This window comes from Rutidosis leptorrhynchoides, chromosome 11 (assembly GCF_046630445.1).
Source record: "Rutidosis leptorrhynchoides isolate AG116_Rl617_1_P2 chromosome 11, CSIRO_AGI_Rlap_v1, whole genome shotgun sequence".
NCBI classification, from domain to species: domain Eukaryota; kingdom Viridiplantae; phylum Streptophyta; class Magnoliopsida; order Asterales; family Asteraceae; genus Rutidosis; species Rutidosis leptorrhynchoides.
In genome coordinates, this window is record NC_092343.1 from 370755086 (window position 1) to 370773219 (window position 18134).

Genomic DNA, 18134 nt, shown 5'->3' on the forward strand with positions numbered 1-18134 from the left:
AAGCTTTGTTGATTAAATCCGAATTTTGTTATAAAGTTGTATAAGTATAAATGTTATTGTTTATGTTTATGTTTATGCTTATGCTTATTGTTTTATGTGTATATGAAGGTTTGGAACACTTAAACTAGGTTGCATTTGATGTTCAAATTGTAGTATTTCCTTTTATGCAAAGTGGGTATTGTCCTCTGCTTCAAAATTTGCCATTTGGGGAAACATTAACATACATACATGAACTTTGAATCAATTGTATGTATGTTTATGACTAATTAGCACATGGTCAACACTTTCTTTCTCACAAGAATAAATTGAACATAAGTGATTCACCATTCAAACAGAACATATCTCACTATTGACACTAATACTTTTTGCTATTATTGTTTCTTTCTAGATAAGAATTATGGAAAGTGATAAAAATTCAATTAATCATCTTAAGTATAATTTTGAATATGTATACCAAAAACGCTACTGTGTCTATACATGTGCTATCTTAGAACGATGAAGTTGAACCAACAAAATAAAATTAAGATGCATTGCATCGTTCTGAAGATACATGTTCATGAAAGGCAAAAGCAATCATACTTGTATGCAAATAAATATTTATGTGGGGCTTGCACAATATTGTATGAAATTGGCATTTTTAAATGTTTCAAAATTCATGCATTTATTTAGATCGTTAAAAAGAAAAAAAGAAAAAAAATCATTCACATACATTTGTTGCTGTATTTGTGAAACATCAATTGGGAATTTAACATTTTACTCTTCGTAAATATGTATATAAGTATACTTATGTATGTTTATGTACGTAACTATAAGTATACTTATGTATATGTATATACGGGTCAATATGGGTCAATATAAGTATATGTATATGTATATACGGGTCAAATGGTCAATATGGGTCAAATGGTCAATTGGGGTCAATGTGGATTAAAATCGTCCCCAATTGAGTCATTTAGTCAATATGGGTCAATATAAGTATATGTATATGTGTATATGGGTCAAATGGTGAATATGGGTTGTCGTATTGTTATATGATAATACTAATAATAATATTTGTTAACTATGTAGGAAAAAATGTTGAAATTAAAAGAAAAATATCCGGAAAGGAGTGATGAAGTCATTATGTTGGAAGTTTTAGGCAAACGTCGCGGGTACCGTCGCGGAGTGGGTAAAACGTTACCCGGATCGGCTAGTACATCATCTTCATCATCAACTTGTCAAACAAGACGACCACCACCACCGGGTTCCGAAAACCCATTGCTAAAGGAAGCGGTATACGATACTTTTGCCTTTAACAATATGGCAATCCCGCCCCAATGGCAATCTTTTTTCCCAACCCCCAATCAAACTCAAGAAACCGAAGGTGAAGACGAAGGTGATGACGATGAAGACATGGAAGAAAGTGGTGCGTCTCAAAGCGAAAGTGATGAAGAAAATGAAGATGAAGCAAGGTAAGTTTGTAAGTTTGTTTGCTATTCGGATTTGGTTTAAGTTTGTAAACTTTGGATAATGTTTTAAGGTTGTAAACTTTGTGTCGGATTGTAATCTTTTAGTATTCGGATTAAGTTTGTAACGGTTGGATAATGTTTCGGACATGTTTTAATTAATGTTGAGCTTGTGTTTGTGAAATATATTGTGTTTTGTGCAACAGGTTTTGATTTGGTTTAAATGTGCCGTTTTTACGGCTGGAAAAGCAGTTTTTAATCGGCCCAAAAACGATAACAGCTTATTGGGGACGACATGTTGTACCCTTTTGTCGTCCCCAATTACATTTTAATATTATTATTATTATTTAGAATGAAAATAGGATATTTTAATATTATTTTTTTAGAGACGACATGTCGTCCCTAAAGAGTCGTCCCAATTAGATTAAAAATATTATAATTATTAATTCGTTGGAAAAATGATTTTTTTAATATTATTTCTTTAGGGACGACATGCCGTCCCTAAAAGTCGTCCCCAAAAAATGGACAAGATTAACAATTGAAAAGTCAAAGTGGGTCCCACCGTCGTCCCTAAAAAAAATCAGTCGTCCCGAAAAACTTTTCGCGACAGAACACTGGGGACGACTTTATGGGGACGACATGTCGTCCCGCAAGATTATTGAGGACGACATGTCGTCCCTAAAAACAAAATTTTGTTGTCCCCAATTGGGGTTTTTCCAGTAGTGCTTCCATTACCGATGCATATTATATTTAGCGTACCCAACAGGATCAAGACATATATTTACAAATTTAATTATAATTTGTAATCCTAGTTATTAAGTTAGAAAGGGAAGACTTATGATACTCTGTTTTTAGACAGGGCATGAAAATTATCATGCATACCATAACCAGATCCACATACAAAGTATATGTGATTTATTTATAATATAATTTACCCCCATAACATGACTTTAGCATCATTTTACGGGACATTAAGGTTAAAAGTGATGTTTTTAAAGATGGTTCCAGAATTAATATATGAAATAAAGTCGACACAATACATCTTCATAATGTAATACAGTCAGAACATATGAGAATCACAGTCAGGATCTTGGAGAGCAATCAAACAAATTGGACCCGGCAACATTTGGAGCCACGAGAGAAACTCAATATCTCTTTACGTCTGTTACGACCGATTTTAGGAGCATTCATTTTAAATATCTCCAGATTTTTTGCAGTATTAAGCAGATACCTAATTAAGGCAACCTCTTCACATGTAACAGCTTTCAGCCTAAGTATTATGATTTCTTTCATGTTTGAAAGCAAACAAGAAGGTGGAGGTGTCTTTATTACTGGTGGGTTATAGTTCCCAAAGATCTTGTCTACACATAGAAGCCCCTAATGATAAACAAATAATTAGTAGTGAGAACAGGACATAATTGTGTAAACAGAGGTAGATAGGTTTTAGGATAAAGATGTAATTTATATTATCAATGGATTAAACATTTTCTTGCAAAGTATGCATGTAGCCCTTAATGACAATATCATTGGTAGAATTGTGTTTATCCAAACACAAATTCGAATTCACAATGATAAGAGAAAGAGACTCGATATGCAAATCCAAATTCAATAATATAGCATAATATTTAACACATCTCTTATATTCTCCTTATTTTAAACAAAGAAGTAAATTTTTAGGCCCAAATTAACTTACATGAGTAAAGGTAATATGCTCAAGATTAGGCATATTATTTAAGAGAACCATCAAGAAATCCCACTCCCAAGGACCATTGATACCAATCAAAAGCTTGACTAAGTTTGGAAACAAGGGCATGACCCTAATTTCCCTAATTAAAATGTGTTTTGTGGTAAAAGCCTCCTGCAGAAAACAACCATTAGAAGTAATTAAGATGTCTTTTTTTGTGCTTTACTTACATATCTTATAGAGTCCTAACATATATACTCCATATATAACTGATATGAGAAGTAACAAAATACACAACATATGTAAGTGTATATAGTATTGCATATCATAGATGGAGTCAAGTTTACACGGATAAGTATACTTACGCGTATAGTTTGATGGGTCAATATTAACTTCTTGATTGACGAGAGGCTTGTGAAGAGTTCGAAAATGTGGCTAGAAACATTAATGTGTGCTTCCACTAGAGATAATGGATTCATTATATGGTATTTTGTTGTATTCTGATCCGAAAAGTATATGTATTCAAGGTTAGGAGCATTAATGACAACATTTGGATTCCTTAGAAAAATATTAATAAAGGACATCCTTAATCTCTTCAAAGACGTTGAGGAGACCTTAAACGTGTTAAGGCGTTCATAATATGATTCAATTCGATTCTCCACAAATAATTCTTCTAATACGGGACATTGAGAAATCAACTTCATCAGAGGTTCGCTATAGTAAACAATAAAATGAAGATTGAGTTTTTTTAAAGACGGAAACAACACGCCTTTACTTTCAGGCATATCCAACACAAATTTGCCTCTTAATGTTAATTCAATGAGAGTATTACAGTTCTTCAATATATTTATACGAGCACTAACACCATGCATACTACTAGTAACCAAATTAAGCTCTAGTTGTTGAACTAGACAACAAACAATGGTACGAAGCCAATTATTGAGACGACTGTAATCACAATGTTCATCCATAAAACAAAGAACAAACTTTTGAATTGGCATACCCTGATGAAGAGCTAAGGCTTTATCTACTGAATCATGGAACTCTTTGACTTTTATATTGGACGAAGATGTAGACCTATAAGAATTTGGGTAAAACAATTTCGCTCGTTTGTTATAACGGATAAAAGGCGGCATTACGAAATAGAGAATTGGTAGAAGGTTCCACCTCTTCGATAAAATGCACGTGCGTTTGGCATCACGTGCATCCGGAATACATGATATGATTTTTGTGAGGAGATCATCAGGTAATTTGTTGAAGAAATCTTATTTTTCTTCTTCTTGTTTGATTACAATTTTGTTATCAGCATCAGTAGATGAATGTTTCGGCCTTTTGGACATAACTGCTTCTGATAGTAGATTGATGATTTCTAGTTGAAGAACTGAGAATTAGGGTTTGATGATTGGGGATGTTAGTTTGAGTCGAATGTGATCTATGTAAAGTCCGTTATCTTGGAAATAGCAAGAGCCAAATTCAATTCATATGGGCTGCAGTTATAGGGCCCATCTAAATTTACATATACAGTACGTAACTTTTGGAGTTTGGAGTATTAAAATTTATGAAAAAATGGACATTGCAAATGCGGAGTTAATTACATTTCACACAATATATACTCACTTAAATTGAGCATTTAATATATTGGTCATTTTTAGTACATCTATTAATAGCATTTAAGATTCAATTAAACAAAAAAAGAGATTTAGCCAAAAAAACTGTAAGAGGTTAAAAAGTATTGAACTTTTCTAATGATAATGATAGCCCTTAGAGCTGCCAATAAAAAATTTAGACATGCATGTTTTATCCCGTCAAAAAATTACTCTCAACTAGCAAAATACAAAATTATTTTCTACAAAATTTAATTCTTATTGACAACCCTTAGGTTGTCATTAGAAAATTCAAAAAGTATTTGGTGTCCCGTGTTATTGGTAAACATTAAAATCTATTAAGTATTGTTCTTAAATCAGTAAGTAGTCAAACACCTTCAATCAGAAAGTTCAAATAGCTCAACTACAGATATGTTTCAAGATGACTCGCAGGGGCATAATAGTCAATACACATTTTAAAATGTGTAAAGATCTTGACATAATGATCTATTACGGAAATTAATTATAAAGTTTGTCATCTTCTTATGTCACATGATTTAAATGCTTAATGTTTTAAATGCTTTGTAATAAAGCATTAATTCTAGCTCTTCCTGAAAATAACAATCCTCCCTGGACACCATTTCATCACCTCCCAAAAAACCCCAATTTTGAGAACCCTAATCACAATTTCATCTGAATCTCTTCAACCGGCTATGATTTTGCAATGGGGTAGAACTCGGATCAAAAAGCCAAAAAATGAAATCCAGAAACAACAGCAAAAGGAAGATGAAGATTTAATTAGCAAGTTACCCGACGAAATATTACTTTCAAGAATCCTCTCTATACTTCCAGATGCTGATTCTTATCGAACCATCATCCTATCAAACAGATGGAAAGATTTGCAGGCTTTACTCCCAAATCTACATTTCGTGGTGCCGAAATGTCGAACAAAAAAACAAGTCATGGATTATCATGATTTTGTTGACAAAACCCTTGCTTCTCGTGGGGGTTTGCCAATTCAAAAGTTCTTTTTTCAAAGCTCGATTGGGTCCAGCTACATGCGTGCGATGAATACTCTTCGTACTGTTGTCGAGCTTAAAGTTGAAGAACTTGACCTTACACTTCCATCTAATATATTTAAGGTCAGCCTGTGTTGGGATCTATTCAAGACATGCAAAACATTAGTTGCATTAACTTTAAAAGGATTCGTTTTAGACGTCCCTGAAGATGGTCTACTTATTCCGTGTTTAAAGATACTCAATTTGGTATCTATTGTTTATTTTAAACACGATCGAACATTTGAGAATTTGATTTCCGGATGTCCACATTTAGAAGAATTGTTCGTGGAGAGAAAAGTGTTTAATGATGAGTTGTATAAGATTAAGTTGTATTCACCATCATTGAAGAAATTAAGGCTAGAGTTTACTTCTTTTTTTTTTTAACGGCCAAAATAATATATAACCAAACAACGTTCCTCAGCAAGACGCTAAAGGAAAAATTACAAAGGAAAAGACAACCATGTGTTCCAATTAGAAACAACATGGCCTCTATTCTTAAGCCAACGAAAAGAAAATAATCTAGTAACATCAAAAAGACTATTTCTACTAATATGCTCATTAAAAACAATACCGTTTCTAAATCTCCAAATGACCCATAAAAGAGTAGCCGTAACCGCGACGATCTTATGTTTAGAACTTGAAGTCGAACTCAAGCTCTCGATCCAACTAACTACTTCGACCCACGAATAGAAAAAGGGCATATTACAGTCCAACCAAACTCGAACTTTATGCCATAACTCCGAAGCTAAGCTGCAGCCGAAGAACAAATGAGACCTCATCTCTATACCATTATTGCAAACGGGACAGACGATCGAGTTTAATTCGAGACCTTTCGCGGATAGATTCCAACGTAGAGGTAAAGAGTCAATACGAAATCGCCATAAGAAAATGTTAACCTTTCGAGGTATGAACTTGTACCAAACTGTCGGGATGTTTGTGGAAGAAAGCAAAACCAAATCCATGGCCTTTCTCGCAATATTAACTGAAAAAAGGCCATCCGAACTGATGTCGAAACGCCACGAATCATCTCGGTCAGAAAGAGAAACGTTTTGAATTTCGTTCCGTAGACCATCTAGCCGAGATGAGTTACGACTGCCAATGTTCTCTCTAGCCCAAACCCATTGCCACGACCCATTAACCAACTTATTAGCAACAACATCATTCTGGTTCGTATCGAGATGAAATAACCTATTATAACGTGTAGCGAGACTCGTGCTCCCGGTCCATAAATCGTGCCAGAATCTCACTTTTTGACCATTTCCAATTTCCAAACGAATGTAGTTTGCAGGTAACAAATTATCTGAAATAACTTTAGAGCAAGTATCCACGATGTTCGACCAAGAACCATTAACAGTCGTTCGCTCAAAAACATCTCCATGAATGGCCTTAACGATTGAAACCCAAAAATCATCCGGTTTAAACAAATATCGCCAACGCCACTTCAAGATTAACGCAAGATTAAATGCTTTTAAACTTCCAACATTTAACCCTCCATTAGCGAAAGAAGATAAAATTGTATTCCATTTCACCCATGCCATTTTTTTTGTTGAGTTATTACCGCCCCAAAAAAATCTTGAGCGTATCGATTCGAGCCGTTTGAAAATCATTTCCGGACATTTGAAAACGGACATAAAGTAAATCCCGAGACTTCCCATAACCGATTTTAAGAGCGTAAGTCTACCACCTGCCGAAATCAAAGAAGCCTTCCAAGTGGATAGTTTTGAGCGGAATTTCTCAACCAACGAGTCCCATTTAGCCACTAACTTCATGTTATTACCTATAGGAATACCCAAATAATTAGTGGGAAAAGAGCCCGTACGGCAGCCTGCAATACTCGCAAAAGCGTTAACTTCGCTATCAACGACACCAACACCGAAAATGTGAGATTTAGAAATATTAATCCTTAAACCCGAAACTAAGTAAAATACCTTGAGAATACAAAGTATGTGATTAAGTTCACGACTACCCCATTCAGAGAAAATAATGACGTCGTCTGCGTATAAGAAGTGTGATAAACGGACATCACTAGAACCCACTCTAATACCACGAATATAATTAACCTCCATGGCCCGATGCAGAGCTAGATGTAAACCTTCCATAACGATGATGAAAAGAAACGGGCTAAGAGGATCACCTTGCCTTAAACCTCTTTTAATCGGGAATTCACAAGTCGGAGAACCATTAACAAGCACGGACGTTCTAGCCGTATTCAAACAACCGATGATCCAACCGCACCAAGTAGGACCGAAACCTAAAGAAGAGAGCATGAACATGAGGTAATCCCAGTTCACTGAATCGTACGCCTTTTCGAAGTCAACTTTAAGGAGTAACATCTTTCTATTCGATTTTTTGTACCAAGACATAATCTCACTTAGCATTAACGGACCGTCAAGAATCTGACGACCCGCTATGAACGCCGATTGAACTGGGCTAATTATCTTATCGATCACGTGTGCAAGACGAATAGAGAGGAGTTTCGTTACAATTTTATAAAAGAAGCCGACAAGTGAGATCGGTCGAAAATCATTGAAAGTAATCGGGTTGCACACTTTCGGAATTAAAGAGAAAAAGGCGGAATTCGCCCCCGATGGCATAATTGATGTCAAGAAAAACTCACGGATGCCTTGACAAATATCATGATTCAAGATGTCCCAAAAATGTTTGATGAACCGAAACGAAAACCCATCTGGTCCAGGGGCTTTAGAACTACCACAATCCCAAACTGCACGTTTGATTTCCTCATCATCAAAGGATTGTTCTAAAAAATTAACGTCTTCGGGTGTGAGAATATAATGAGGTTGAATCGAGTTAAAAACAGCCTCGGAACCACACGAGCCAAATTTCTGTTTAAAAAAGTCATGAAACAAATTTTTAATCGACGTTGGGTCTGCAATCCAATTACCGTCCACCATTAAACCCTGAATGTGTTGTTGACGACGTTTTAACTTTAGCATCCGATGAAAAAACTTGGAGTTTTCGTCTCCCTCAACATCCCATTTAACATTTGCTTTCTGGAGAGAATCGAGGGAAAGAAAATGGGAAATATCAACTTTTTCTTTAAACAGACAATTCCTTAGTTCCACAGAATCAGAACTAGCACTACCAGCGTCAATGGTAACATCAAGGGCCTGAATTTGATCCGAAATAACCTTAAGACGAGTTGCTTCGAAGGATCTAGAAGAAATAATCCATGCCTTTAACTTTTGTTTCAACATCCTCATCTTAGAAACAACATTAAGATTCGAAACAGATGAAAATTCAGCCCATCCGTTCTTAACGACATCATCGAAGTCACGCCTTTCGAACCATGAATCAAACACTTTAAAATATGTCGGACCAAAATCAACTATATCTTGCATTAACGAAATGGGAGAATGATCGGATAAGCCGCGAGCCATGACTTCACCTTTTAGATCGGTTACACCTTCAAGAACATTATTAGTAATAAGAAATCTATCAAGTTTACTAAACTGAGTACCTGATTTATTTCTCCAAGTGAATTGAAGACCACCTAGAGGAACTTCATAGAGAGCATTTGAGTCAATAAAATGATTAAAAGCACTTGCATCTAAAGGACAGAAAACGGTGCCATTTCGTTCCGCTTCATATCTAACCGCGTTCCAATCACCGAAAAAAATGTACTCCCCAACATTCGAAGACATAAATTCTGTTAACTTGTTCCACAAAAGAATTTTATCATTTAAATGTTGTGGGGCGTAGACATTCACCATAAACACTTCAATGTGTTCTCGAATCCATAAACCCTTAACAATGACAAAATGATCATCGGTCCATATGGCACTTCTAACGAATGCATTAGGATCCCATAAGGAGATAATACCACCTGAGAAACCACGAGCCAAACTTAACGCAAAATCAAAATTATGATTGCCCCAAATAGAACGTAAACGAGCAATTCGAAGCCGAGTCATCTTTGATTCTTGAAGCCCGAGGAATTGAACATTAAAAGAAAGACATAACTCGCGTAACCATATCCTTTTATGGAATAGTTTCGACCCGCAGCTATTAACAGAAATAACCTTCATTGGAAACTAGTAGTATGAGCACGATCCACAACTAAACCACATCTTTTTAAATTATAACCAAGCATATCTCCTACCTCCGCTAAATCGTCAAACTCATTATTAAACGCACTACCATAAATCTGTTGATTCAAACAGTCAACTGATGTTCCAGACTCTACATAATTTTGACACTCATCATGTAGGGTAGTAAATCCAGGAGGGCAAGTATAACTAAAACTATTACACCGAATAGGTTTAGTAGCAACAGGATGCTGTGAATCTGATTGCGTGCCATCACCATCATTATTAACCGAGACATTATCGACAGATTGTTCTCTAATGTTGACCCCAGCGAATTCTTGAAACGGGTCAGAATTATGTATCGAATCTGAATCTGAATTGACACTAAACAAGTCCTCCTTCTCTGATTCAACCGATTTCTCATTAGAAACGTCTAACGTTGTATCAATGTTGAACGTCCACGTACCAACTTCTTTGAATTGAACCTCCACGTCAACCCCATTAATGTCGAATACCTCAGACCTGGAGATAACTTTTTTGTCATGTGTAGCAACACATGCACGACCCACTGACAATGGCAGATTGCAATTTGCTTCAAAAAAAAGAAAACGTCCTACACATGATGCAACCTTTTTGAACGCGTTAGACCCCCAAGCACATGTAGGTAACCCCGAGATTTCAACCCATATAATGCGCTCATCAACAATGAACCCATCCGTTGCTTCTTTTACATAAGCGAATAGGGACATCAAGTTAAAATTGCATTTGAAGGCAGTAAGACTGGCGGCCGAAGTAAATTGCAACCAAATCCAATATCCACCCACATATTGAATCTTAAAATCACTAAAACCCTCGGCTAAACAAAGACGATAAATCGAGTAGAGTGTAGTAAAATCTTTTACCTTAACCATGAGTAAGTGGTCATCTTCTTTGACCGTCACGAGATCACAGTCGTCAAAAGTGAATTTCATTTGTCTAGCATTAGAATCAGAACCCGACGCCTTGGACACATAAGAGTTCTCGTCTACTATAACCACCTTCTTTTTTTCTGGATTCTTGAGAATCTTAGGAATAGCGTTCTCGTTAACAACTTTTGGTGTCGTATCTTCATTACAACCCACAACCGGTGTAACCCGCTTTGGAACGTACTTGGTAATTTTTGAGCTGTCAGATTTAGAAGCTTGCACGTAGAGGTGAAAGTTCCCCATCCATACGTCTGCAAGCCTATTTTCCATACCAAGCACATGCTTAACTCCCATGAATCTAATGAAGCCAAATCGTTTACCGGATTTTGCTCTCTTCTTCGCTATGAAAACGTCTACCAGGAGACCATAGCCATCAAACACCTTCCATAAGGCCGGAACATCGGCATGTTCCGGAAAATTAGTAACATAGAACGATTGATACTCGTTCTCCGATCGTTTCTGAAAATTGATGTCAAGTTTTCGATAAGAATGTTTTTTGCTGCGTCTAGTCTTGGTTTTCCACCCATCTTTTAGAGGTACAAATCGAGTGTTGCCCACCATGGTGTTAGGCGTTTATGCCCGCCAGAGATCACCGAATAAAGATCTACCGGCGTTTGCGCCCGCCGGAGATGATCTATGAAGAAGAAGAAAAAAGATCTCCGATGTAGATGTTAGATGTAGTGTGAACGGGGAGAGTTACTGTAGCGAGAGAGAGAGAGAGAGAATTCGAAAGAAGTTTTTAAATGAATAAAGTGGCTAGAGTTTACTTCATTTAGTGAATGGGATACAAATTTTAAATCGGAGATTGATGCTCCCCAAATAGAGTATCTTTATATTCAGAACGAAAGGACGACTTTCGATTTTAAGAAGATGCTATGTCTTGCTGAATCACACCTTTGTATCGATAGATTCTCTCAAGAACTCTTCGCTTCCATTTCGGCAACCAGAACATTGAACTTGGATTTTCGAACTATGAAAGTACGTACGCTTACTTATCCTTTGAATCTTTGTGAATTCAGCAGATTTCATGCGCTTAATTTCTACTCTTATTTTAATATCTAAAAAAAAAACTATTAAGTTTCAATATAAGATGAGATTGTCCAAGCTAGCTACCTTTTGATGCTAACGATAATGGTATCATTGTAACATCAGACTACTTTCTGAATATTAATTAAAATCGAACTAACTTAGATTACAAAAATGAGAATACAACTTACTGAAGGTCTGATGTGGTCTAGTGGTTGGTGCGGGTTTTTTCCGGGGCACGCAGTTGGGGGCGGGTATAGCAACTGTGGAAGATGCTCGCGTGAGTGGTTAAGTCCCTCTGGATGATCCCCAACTAACTGTTATTCAGAAGAAAAAAAAAAAAGAATACAACTTGCTATATATAATAAAGCAAACTTTACTTTCTAACATACTAAGTACCCAATTTCATCCAATAACTAACACTAGCATTAATCTTGTGTTTTTAACACGTTTTGAATGAACTTTTGAAGCTTAAAAATGTGAATTAAGCGTCATTGGTTTTCCTTTTTGATGCTTTTAAATGTCAAAAAATTTGTGACACTTATAGGTGTAAAAAACATGTTAAGTTATTCACGCTTTAAAACGTCAAAAATAATGAAAGCGTAAAAAACAAGACTTTTTTTTGTAGTGATAAACTAGCTGTTGTTTACTAATCACGAATCCCATTTTCATCCATTAACTAAACACTTCATGATCTACTAACTACACATGACACTACTAAACCGTCAACATTACCCAACATTCACCCCCGAAATTTTGATATTCTTTACCCGTTTCAAGAAATCCCACATGGTGCATCTCTCCAAGACGCTTGTGATCATAGCGTTCATTTTTAACTAGTTTCTGGGCATGGACTTCTTCGAGTATAACACGCTATGTTGTCTCTAAACCCTTAACTTCTATAAAAACTACATTGGTACTATTTTTCACCACCCCTTCCTTTCATCTTCCTCTATTTTATTTTATTTTAATACATCCGACTCTCAACAAAGAACTCCTTCCCCATGTTTCTTCCCTCAGTTGTGATCATCTCCTTGAATATACTCCATTAGAGATGGCAATAGATCGGATATTGGTGTTTCGCGAGCGTATACTGCTTCACATATTTCTTTAAATTGATTCCCCAACCAGTGTAGGATGTAGAGTACAAGATCATCATCATTAACTGGACAATCGGCTAGAGCAAGTTCATCAGAGATGAGATGTTTTCGATAAGTCGTTGCTTTAGTTACAACACGTGCTGGTCAAGTAGAGCTAATATATACAAGAGATAAACTTCCTCTCCAAGCAACTAGGAGAACAATAAAATAGCAACTAAATATTCTACCTAATTAAAATAAAAGACTCCCACTAGATAACTTACAAAATTGGAAATACATGTATCCCATGATCCAATACTTGTTCTCCTAAATAATTATAATTCGACGTAAAACTAACATAACAATTAGATAAATATCAAATAAATAGTAACCAAACTGAATAACTAAGAATGTAAACCGATTAACCCAATAGGCTTTCTTGAGATAACTTTATTTCTTCTGGTGGTAACTTGTTGTTGCGACTTTCTTCTGATCGTATTTCACCCTTGATACTTGCTTTATTCCTCTCAATTTGTTTGCATAAAGTTGCAATCAACCCTTACTACGAGCCAAAATGGCTTAGATATCAAGTGTTGTAGCCAGCCCACGAATTATCAAAATAAACCGAGATAATTACTTTCGTGATATTAATTAAACTCAAATTTAGGTTATAAAATGAGAATACTAATTTCAATTTATAAGGCAGTAAAATTAACATCATGATCTACTACTAACTAACCATGACTCCCATTTTCAACCACTGGTAAACATCCTAAGATCTACTACTAACTATCCATGACTCCACTAAATATTCTAGATTGCCCAAGAAGTATTGGATAGCTAGCTGATATCTTTCTGTGCGTATTTTGCAATGGTATACTGATGTCAATTGTTTTGCTTTTGTAGGCTCTTACTTGGGTTCATGTTATTAACATGCCTATATTCCAAAACTTGGTGACACTTGTGGTCAGCATCACCTCTATTAGACAGTGTGATTTACTGTTAAAAATCCTTAACAGCATGCCTAATCTTGAGATTATCTCCTTTTCTGAAGTAAGTTGATGCGTGTCATGAACTAACATTAAGTAATTAACTAGGAATAGAGGAACCTGAGAGTATTCATATATATTTTCTCAAAAGGATTTAGGGGATTTCTGAATTTAATTATAAAACTTGTTATCTTATTGTTCTAAGTATTTGCTTGTTTATCGTTAGATGCATATACGTGGATCTAATAAAGACATCATTAGTTGGCAACAACCGTCACCACCAGCTTGCTTGAGTTTCAAGATGAAGGAGATAACAATATTCAATTTTCAAATTTTCAAACCGATAGAGTTAATCTTTATAAGGTATCTACTGGAACATTCTCCTACTTTGGAGATGTTTAAGGTACAGGGAGGTAAAGATTATCATGTAATTATTAAGCAGCTAATGAACATCCACAATGGCTCAAGATTGTGCCGGGTTGAATTTTTCTAAGGCATTTTAATTCTTTAATGTATGAATTGAAAACTCAGTTTTTCATTTCTTTTTTTATTCCTTGTGAACAAAAATGGAAAATTTCTCATTATGGATGCTTAGATAACTAATAATGATATGTAAAGGATTGTAGATCGTTTGAAGTCGTCATGTTATTCGCTACATTGATTGCATCCTTTTTCGATAAGTGTATTGTTTTATGAGATTAACATAGTTTAAGCTTTCACATTTTAAGATTTGGAAATGTTCTCAAATGATCCTCTTGTATGTTTCCTTGAGGGATATGTTGACGGTGTTCGTATTATAGTTCGTGAAGGCAGTTTTGAGAATATTTACTTCTTTCCTTGAGAATTTCATTTATTATATATATCGAGACATGAAATTTTCATCTTTTGTACGTATTGACGCTTATTTTGGCCTTTCTACTTGGTTGTGAAATAGTAAATCCCAATTGCTATTTTGAAATAGTAAGAAAAAAAGTAGTATTTTAAAGTATTTCGTGAATTTCATGAACCCTAATAACACCGTACGGTTGTTTGAACAAATTTCATCTGTTTTTTTTTCAAATTTTTAAGAAGTGACACAGTTAAACCCTAATATGTTTTGATCAGTGGAGTACAAAATTAAAGTTACTCATGAACAAAACACGCATATAAATATAGGTTTGTGTAAGTATTTCGTGAATTTCATTTCTAGTTGTATAGTTTTGGAATAATTGTTTGTCAATAGAAACTGTTGAATAGTAATAATTCTCATGCCGTTATTCAGCTGATTATTAACATTTTTGGTCGAAAGTTCTAATTTTAATAAAAGGTATTAAAAATTCAACTAAATATAGAACGAGATCGATTTAAATAAACTAAAAGATGCTAAAAAATTGTTAGGATATTAGGACCCAAACAACGCAAGTGATTCTTCAAGATCACTCACCCACTTAATGAACGAAAGAATATAAATGCGAAAAAGTAAATCGACACAAGATATAACGTGGTTATATGCAATCGTTGTGATTGCTTTAGTCCACGGACCAACTAGAGATCTTTTATTTACTGAATATTTGAGAGTGGTGTGTTACAATGAGATACAATGAGCTCCATTTATAGGAGAAACAAGAACACTTAAGAAACTAGCAAGGAATCTTCATCATAACAAGTAATTATCATGTTTGCCAACTAACTAGCTTTACACCCTTAAATTAGCATGATCACAGCCTCAATTCAAGGTGTAAAGTATCCACTTTGCACCTAAAGCAAAAGGAGAATCAAACAAAATCGGATCCCACATGAAAAAAGGTTGCCAGCTGCTGCCAGCAAACGTGCGCGCCGTGCACACTTAAACGTGCGCGCCGTGCACACTCCCAAACTTCGAGCAAGCCTTCTGATCAAAACTTCTCTAGTGCGCGCAGGGAGCGCGCCGCGCACCATCACCGCGCACACTTAAGAAACTACCCACGGCCGATGCATATGGAACCTTTTCCATATCCTTCACGCTTACCGAAATCTGCAAAATCCGTGCAAGTGTTGAAACATTTTTCTCTATTTTTTCTCGTTTTGTATAAATGTCCCCATACTCTAACAAATCTCCCACTTGGAGACTTTGAACAAAACTCCAATCATATCAATGAATTAACCAAGAACATTAAATCACCTTCGATTACCGCCAAATACCATTTGGGACACGCACGCTCAACACATACTTCGGATGAGTAGACTTTCGATAAAAGACTTTCGATAAAAAATTTGGGATTTGAGAGAATTTGGTTAAGATAAATAAGGTATATACTCCCTCCGTCCCATTACAAGTGTCCATTTACTTTTTGCACACAGATTAAGAAAATTCCACTAACTTCATTTTCCACCAATCAGAAATATCTCTCTCGAGAATAACCTCTTATGATTGGTTGAAACACAAAGTTGCTGGCAGTGACACAACGCCTCCACAAAAAGAAAATGCCGAAGCCTTGAGAAAATGGAACATCAAGGCCGGGAAGGCTTTATTTATACTGAAGACTACAATCGAGGAGGATCTATTGGAGCACATCCGTGACGAGAAAACACCGAAGGCAGCTTGGGAAACTTTTGACAAGTTATTTTCAAAGAAGAATGAAGCACGCCTCCAGCTCTTGGAAAATGAGCTCGCAGGTATCTCACAAGGAAGTTTGTCTATTTCCCAGTATTTCACCAAGGTGAAATCTATTTGCCGTGAGATATCTCAGCTTGCTCCTGAAGAGAAAGTGAGTGATGCAAGGATGAAGAGAATTATCATCCATGGCTTAAGATCCGAGTATAATGAATTTATAGCCGCTGTGAGAGGATGGCCTACTCAACCATCATTAATAGAGCTGGAGAATCTATTGGCTAATCAAGAGGCATTAGCCAAGCAGATGAATGAAGTGACCATAAAAGACGGAGAAGATGCACTTTTCACCAATAAGAAGAAAGCAACATCTCGAAGACAAGAGGTGATGAAAGAAAGTAAGACATATGGGTGGAAGGGTCACCCAAAATCAAAAGGCAACGCTTCAGGGGGAGCTCAACAAGGAAGAAGAGATCATCGCCAACAATACGGGGAAAATGATAAGAGAAAGAATGGTGAATGCTTCAATTGTGGCAAGAAGGGTCATTTTGCTCGAGATTGTAGATTCCCCAGAAGGCGAACTTTCGAAGGAAATGTGTCCGCCGCAAGAGATGAGAAGAAAGAGGTCACATTCGAAGCAACCATTAATGAGGAAACATGGGATGCAGAAGCTAGACTCTCTGTTGCAGCTGACATAGATGATCAAGCTCTTACAACAACTTTAAAGTCAAAAATAAACTACAAAGATGATTGGATCATCGATTCTGGGTGCTCAAATCATATGACCAATGATGAGACGAAGCTGCAAGAAATGGAGGATTACAAAGGAAAGAGAGTCGTGTTGACAGCCGACAATTCAAGGTTATCTATTTCTCACATTGGAAAGACAATAATTCCAAGTGAAGGTGAATCTCATAAGCTCCAACTCGAGAAGGTGTATCTTGTCCCTGGACTAAAGAAGAATTTACTGTCAGTACCACAATTGACAGCAGAAGGGAATTATGTGCTCTTTGGACCAGAAGATGTGTCCGTATTCAAGAGAGTAAAGGTGGTTGGCAATCCAATTATGCAAGGAAGAAGAATAGAGTCGGTTTATGTACTATCTGCTGAAACAGCATATGTGGATAAGACTCGAAAGAATGAGACGGCTGATCTGTGGCATGAACGTCTTGGGCATGTGGGATACAATAAGTTAAAGGACATGATGGTGAAACGCATAGTAAATGGGCTTCCTCAAATTGATATCCGAACAGATACAATATGTGTTGGATGTCAATTTGGCAAAGCTCACCAATTGCCATTCAAGGAGTCAGCGCATCAGTCCAAGACACCACTAGAGCTCATACACTCAGATGTCTTCGGTCCAGTGAAACAAACATCACTTGGAGGTATGAAGTATATGGCGACATTCATTGATGACTTCTCAAGGTATGTATGGGTTTACTTCATGAAGGAAAAGTCAGAGACTTTTCAGAAGTTTAAAGAGTTCAAGAACAAGGTAGAAAGTGAGCTCAATACTAAGATTCGATGCTTACGCACAGATAATGGAGGAGAATATTTATCAACCGAGTTCAACATCTATCTTGAGAAGCACAAGATCAGAAGGCAATTAACTTGCCCCAATACTCCACAGCAGAATGGAGTGGCGGAAAGCAAGAATCGCCACCTTGCCGAAACTTGTCGAAGTATG

General features: G+C 36.2%; 3 protein-coding genes across 3 annotated transcripts; 1 reads left to right on the plus strand and 2 right to left on the minus strand.

Moving 5' to 3' along the window:
• Window positions 1-2546: 2546 nt before the first annotated feature.
• Window positions 2547-4265, minus strand: LOC139875927 (putative F-box/FBD/LRR-repeat protein At5g52460). The gene is made up of 3 exons (XM_071863225.1): window positions 3744-4265; window positions 3139-3303; window positions 2547-2822 (listed from the first exon to the last, which is right to left on the minus strand). The coding sequence occupies exons 1-3, from the start codon at window positions 4263-4265 to the stop codon at window positions 2547-2549; spliced, it is 963 nt and encodes a 320-aa protein (XP_071719326.1).
• Window positions 4266-5425: 1160 nt separating this feature from the next.
• Window positions 5426-6154, plus strand: LOC139875928 (F-box/LRR-repeat protein At3g59190-like). Its single transcript, XM_071863226.1, has one exon. The coding sequence runs from the start codon at window positions 5426-5428 to the stop codon at window positions 6152-6154; it is 729 nt and encodes a 242-aa protein (XP_071719327.1).
• A 56-nt stretch (window positions 6155-6210) lies between these two features.
• LOC139875929 (uncharacterized) lies at window positions 6211-7148 on the minus strand. Its single transcript, XM_071863227.1, has 2 exons — window positions 7026-7148; window positions 6211-6933 (listed from the first exon to the last, which is right to left on the minus strand). Exons 1-2 carry the CDS (start codon window positions 7146-7148, stop codon window positions 6211-6213), a joined length of 846 nt encoding a protein of 281 aa, XP_071719328.1.
• Window positions 7149-18134: the final 10986 nt, after the last annotated feature.

Coding starts and splice junctions, on each gene's coding strand:
- LOC139875927 (XM_071863225.1), bottom strand. CDS start 4,265: ATGCCGCCTTTTATCCGTTATAACAAACGAGCGAAATTGTTTTACCCA. Junction 3,304..3,743: donor AACGCCTTAACACGTTTAAG/GTCTCCTCAACG, acceptor TGTTTTCTGCAG/GAGGCTTTTACCACAAAACA. Junction 2,823..3,138: donor AGCATATTACCTTTACTCAT/GTAAGTTAATTT, acceptor GTTTATCATTAG/GGGCTTCTATGTGTAGACAA.
- LOC139875928 (XM_071863226.1), top strand. CDS start 5,426: ATGATTTTGCAATGGGGTAGAACTCGGATCAAAAAGCCAAAAAATGAA.
- LOC139875929 (XM_071863227.1), bottom strand. CDS start 7,148: ATGGAGATGTTTTTGAGCGAACGACTGTTAATGGTTCTTGGTCGAACA. Junction 6,934..7,025: donor TCGTTTGGAAATTGGAAATG/GTCAAAAAGTGA, acceptor GATACGAACCAG/AATGATGTTGTTGCTAATAA.